The following is a 5,823-nucleotide window of genomic DNA, read 5'->3' on the forward strand; positions in this document are numbered from 1 at the left end:
CCCGCGTGTAGAAGGATTGGGCCCGCGTGTAGAAGGATTGGGCCGCGTGTAGAAGGATTGGGCCCGCGTGTAGAAGGATTGGGCCCGCGTGTAGACGGATTGGGCCGCGTGTAGAAGGATTGGGCCCGCGTGTAGAAGGATTGGAACGCGTGTAGAAGGATTGGGCCCGCGTGTAGAAGGATTGGGCCCGAGTGTAGAAGGATTGGAACGCGTGTAGAAGGATTGGGACGCGTGTAGAAGGATTGGAACGCGTGTAGAAGGATTGGAACGCGTGTAGAAGGATTGGAACGCGTGTAGAAGGATTGGGCCCGCGTGGAGAAGGATTGGAACGCGTGGAGAAGGATTGGAACGCGTGTAGAAGGATTGGCCCCGCGTGTAGAAGGATTGGAACGCGTGTAGAAGGATTGGAACGCGTGTAGAAGGATTGGAACGCGTGGAGAAGGATTGGAACGCGTGTAGAAGGATTGGAACGCGTGTAGAAGGATTGGGCCCGCGTGTAGAAGGATTGGGCCGCGTGGAGAAGGATTGGAACGCGTGTAGAAGGATTGGGCCCGCGTGTAGAAGGATTGGAACGCGTGTAGAAGGATTGGGCCCGCGTGTAGAAGGATTGGGCCCGCGTGTAGAAGGATTGGAACGCGTGTAGAAGGATTGGAACGCGTGTAGAAGGATTGGGACGCGTGTAGAAGGATTGGAACGCGTGGAGAAGGATTGGAACGCGTGTAGAAGGATTGGAACGCGTGTAGAAGGACTGGAACGCGTGTAGAAGGATTGGAACGCGTGGAGAAGGATTGGAACGCGTGGAGAAGGATTGGAACGCGTGGAGAAGGATTGGAACGCGTGTAGAAGGATTGGAACGCGTGTAGAAGGATTGGAACGCGTGGAGAAGGATTGGAACGCGTGGAGAAGGATTGGAACGCGTGTAGAAGGATTGGGCCCCGCGTGGAGAAGGATTGGAACGCGTGGAGAAGGATTGGAACGCGTGTAGAAGGATTGGGCCCGCGTGGAGAAGGATTGGAACGCGTGTAGAAGGATTGGAACGTGTGGAGAAGGATTGGAACGCGTGTAGAAGGATTGGGCCCGCGTGGAGAAGGATTGGCCCGCGTGTAGAAGGATTGGGCCCGCGTGTAGAAGGATTGGGCCCGCGTGTAGAAGGATTGGGCCCGTGTGTAGAAGGATTGGGCCCGCGTGGAGAAGGATTGGGCCCGCGTGTAGAAGGATTGGAACGCGTGTAGAAGGATTGGGCCCGCGTGTAGAAGGATTGGGCCCGCGTGTAGAAGGATTGGAACGCGTGTAGAAGGATTGGGCCCGCGTGTAGAAGGATTGGAACGCGTGGAGAAGGATTGGAACGCGTGTAGAAGGATTGGAACGCGTGTAGAAGGATTGGAACGCGTGTAGAAGGATTGGAACGCGTGTAGAAGGATTGGAACGCGTGTAGAATCGCCCGTCCTGCGCAAATCGGTGTAGTTACTGTAGGAGTGTTTTGAGCGTGATGTCAGACCACCAGCTGGTGATGTCACCAGGCGTGATGTCACCAGCGTGATGTCAGACCGCCAGGCGTCGCTCAGACTATATGAGGCTCGGAATCCGCTGTCACTCGTCCATTGTGAAGCAGGCGAAGCAGCTCGTATTTCAGCCAGAGCTCCAACGAGACGAAACAACGCAGAGACAGAGAGACGCACGAAGAGACAGTACGTCGACTCCAGTGACTTGTCGTCGTGGTGTGCATCCGTCGTTCAGAGTTAACGTTCCCGAGGACGCACGTTTTTGAAGAGGCGACCACAGCCGTACGTCCGTCCGGACCTGCCTTTCAACATTTAATTCAAGACCGGAAACGGGAGATTTCACACTCGAACCTCTGCTGAATCCATAACAAGGCGCCGGTCGGAGGAGCGTAATGGACCGAGACTACTACGAGGTGCTGGGCGTCCAGAAGGGCAGCTCGCTGGACGAGGTGAAGAAGGCGTACCACAAGCAGGCGCTGCGCCACCACCCCGACAAGAACAAGGCGCCGGGCGCCGAGGCCAAGTTCAAGACCATCGCCGAGGCCTACGACGTGCTGAGCGACCCCAAGAAGAAGGACATCTATGACCGCTTCGGCAAGGAGGGCCTGCGGGCCGACGGCGCCGGCGGCCCGGGCTTCCACGTGGACCCGCACGCCCTGTTTGACCAGTTTTTCGGCGGCCGCAGCCCCTTCGGCGGCGGAGGCCACGGCGGCTTCCAGTTCACGCACGGCGGCGGGGGAAGCCCCATGTTCGGAGGAGGAGGCGCCAGGATGGGTGGTGGGGGCCCCGGCGCGTTCCACCAGGCTTTCGGCGGCCCCCTGCCGCCAGGGATGATGGGGGGAGGAGGAGGAGGAGCTCCCCCTACCGCCGCCGCGCCCCCCAAGCACAAGGACCCTCCCGTGGTGCACGAGCTGGCCGTCACTCTCGAGGAGGTCTTCTCGGGCTGCACCAAACGGATGAAGATATCGCGGCGGCGGCTCAACGCCGACCAGCGCTCGTGGCGCACCGAGGACAAGATCCTGGAGGTGCAGATCAAGCGCGGCTGGAAGGAGGGCACACGCATCACTTTCGAGCGCGAGGGCGACGAGACCTCGCCCCACTCCATCCCCGCCGACGTGGTGTTTGTGGTCAAGGACAAGCCGCACGCCGTGTTCCGCCGCGACGGCGCCGACATCGTGTACGCGGCGCGCGTGTCGCTGCGCGAGGCGCTGGGCTGCGCGGGCAGCAGCGTGGCGGTCAGCGTGCCCACGCTGGACGGGCGCACCGTCTCCGTGACGACCACAACGGGCGGCAACGACGACGTCGTCGTGCGGCCGGGAGCCAGGCGGCGCGTGGCGGGCGAGGGCCTGCCGCTGTCCAAGAGCCCCGGCCGACGAGGGGACCTGGTGGTCGAGTTCCAGGTCGACTTTCCCGAGAAGCTCAGCGAGAGCGCCAAGGAGGCCATCTCACAGGCGCTGCTGCCGTGTTGAAAAAAATAAATAAATCACACCCGAGTGAAGTGAGGGGGGGCGCTCTTGTCATCTTACATCAATTGACCTATATAGCTAAGCCCTTCCCCAAACTGTTATGGTCCAATCACAGCTAAGCATAACATGGGTTAGACAAACCTCTCCACCAGTAGTTTTCCTGTATGGTAAAACATTGTTTTAAAAAAGAAACGTCACGCACATATTTTTCCCAGTGCATACGACAGGCCTTGTTGACGGATTTGGAAGAGCTTTTGAAGGTCTGGTTCCAAAAATTGAACCAGTATTTAATGTGTAAAATGCATGATATTTACATTGGAATGAATGAGCCTTGCTGGAAAGTGTCCAAGTGGGAGTGTCTAAGTGGGAGAGGGCAGGGCCTAGCTAAAGGTGAATTGTCAATGGCGTTTAATGTTTGTGTTGCCACAAATGTACGTCGTATTTGGCGGACATTTGACCTAATTTCTCCTTTCATCGTCAATGGCAAATATTGAGACGTGTTGGGGACAAAGGCTGTATATAGGAGGGCCCTCAGAAACACGTTCCCGGGACCAAAGGTGGGCGTGGCCATAGACATAGAAAGGTAGAATCTGCCTCATTCGCCGAAGCAGTTCATTGGAGCGACCCGTCTCGAACTGAGGGCGGAAGTGGCGCCCATATATGGACTTATATGGACTTGAGTGTCATGGTTGGTCTGCAGTCACGCGAATCGGTTGGCTGTTCAGAAATAGCAGATCTAACAAGCTCATACATAGCGCGGCGTCACTTTGTGCCGGGCTGAGAGAAAAAAAAATCTTGAAAATTCATGAAAATCTTTTCAGTAACAATATGTGTATGTTTTTTTTTAAAGCAAACGTCTTTAACTCACCTCTGCTTCTGTCGGTCCTTGACGTGAAAATGTTTGAGTGCCACCCGGGGAACCAGGCGCTCCGCCCGTCCCCGAGCGCCCACTGATATCCCAACATAACACTTTTCACTTGGGATTTAGAAGGACATTTTAGAATCCACCTCACCTCTTAATTTACCCGCCAGCATTAATGAATCCCTCGATAAGGTACTGCCAAGGTTTTATCGCGTAACACTTACTTTGAAGAACCAAATATCCGTAATCGCATTTTACTATGAAAAGATTCTGTGTGTGTTGTCATCACTGGTTGTTGTTGTCTCGTTCAGCGGTGGAAAAAGTGGACCGCGAGTATCACAGCGCCTGCTACAGGCCGTTGAGTATCACAGCGCCTGCTACAGGCCGTTGAGTATCACAGCGCCTGCTACAGGCCGTTGAGTATCACAGCGCCTGCTACAGGCCGTTGAGTATCACAGCGCCTGCTACAGGCCGTTGAGTATCACAGCGCCTGCTACAGGCCGTTGAAAACGCTTGTCTGGGCAAAATCTTCCCCCTCAATATCCCTTCCGAGATACAGGCCTCTGAAGACAGGGCGGACAATGCAAGTGGATGCGCGCGCATCTTCAAAATGGCCACGGCCATTGTGTGTTTTGTGTCCCAGAGTGTTGTTGCGGTAGCAACATCAGCTAGCGATCGAAACGGATCAAAAAATGGATTAAACAATTCAAACCAGAGAATCTCGCGTTTGGTGGAGAACGAGAGAAAAGTAGGTTCTCGTGTTCCATGTGTCTGGCGGGCAGACGGTTAAATGGCTTCAGCCCCTGCCCTTTTACCCGTCTGTAAAACAACTGCCCTTTTACCCGTCTGTAAAACAACCTGCCCTCTCCAGACCACGAATGTAGCATTTACTACATGGTGAAATAAATGCAAACGCCCTCCTCTCATTTCCATGCCATGCTGGAAGGAAGGCAGCATTCAGGAGAATTGCTTTTATCCCGAAGTCTCCTGAACTTGAACACAGTATTTTGCGTTGAACAAATTTGTTTATAAATCCATGTCGTTACACCTGCATCTCCACTAGCTAAAGAGTGCTGGGTTGCGCCCTGTAAATAGCTGATCTACTTGGGGTCGCTATTTGCTATTTTTGTCCAAAAGTGCTCCTCTTAGGGGATTCAGCCCCTGCTCCTCTAACACTCTCTGCACGTCCCTGAAGACAGTAAGTCCCGCCATCTCTCCACGGTTTACCTCCCGGTATTGCGTGAAGTGGGTGGATGCCGGTTAGGAGACGGGAAGCAGGTCGGAGTCTATTAGTTTCCAATGGGAAAGGGAACGTGAACACTGCTTCTGAACCATTCTTTATTAATAATAATAATTAGTATTATTATGAGTCTATTCATTTCCAATGGGAGAGTGAACGTGAACCGAAAATGACCGAAAGAATAAGGTTGCGAATACAAGCCTCTGAATACAAGTTCATCTCCCTTAGAGATAGGGTGAGAAGTTCACCTCCCTTAGAGATAGGGTGAGAAGTTCACCTCCCTGAGAGATAGGGTGAGAAGTTCACCTCCCTTAGAGATAGGGTGAGAAGTTCACCTCCCTTAGAGATAGGGTGAGAGGTTCACCTCCCTTAGAGATAGGGTGAGAAGTTCATCTCCCTTAGAGATAGGGTGAGAAGTTCACCTCCCTTAGAGATAGGGTGAGAAGTTCACCTCCCTTAGAGATAGGGTGAGAGGTTCACCTCCCTTAGAGATAGGGTGAGAAGTTCACCTCCCTTAGAGATAGGGTGAGAAGTTCACCTCCCTTAGAGATAGGGTGAGAGGTTCACCTCCCTTAGAGATAGGGTGAGAAGTTCATCTCCCTTAGAGATAGGGTGAGAAGTTCACCTCCCTTAGAGATAGGGTGAGAAGTTCACCTCCCTTAGAGATAGGGTGAGAAGTTCACCTCCCTTAGAGATAGGGTGAGAGGTTCACCTCCCTTAGAGATAGGGTGAGAAGTTCACCTCCCTTAGAGA

General features: G+C 53.9%; 1 protein-coding gene across 1 annotated transcript; it reads left to right on the forward strand.

The window, feature by feature from the left end:
* Window positions 1-1,894: 1,894 nt before the first annotated feature.
* On the forward strand, window positions 1,895-2,971 carry LOC306917842 (dnaJ homolog subfamily B member 4-like; the record flags this gene model as incomplete). The annotated part of the gene is made up of 1 exon (XM_079530743.1): window positions 1,895-2,971. The coding sequence occupies one exon, from the start codon at window positions 1,895-1,897 to the stop codon at window positions 2,969-2,971; it is 1,077 nt and encodes a 358-aa protein (XP_079386869.1).
* Window positions 2,972-5,823: the final 2,852 nt, after the last annotated feature.

Source organism: Electrona antarctica (genome assembly GCF_951216825.1).
Source record: "Electrona antarctica genome assembly, contig: scaffold_198, whole genome shotgun sequence".
NCBI classification, from domain to species: Eukaryota; Metazoa; Chordata; class Actinopteri; order Myctophiformes; family Myctophidae; genus Electrona; species Electrona antarctica.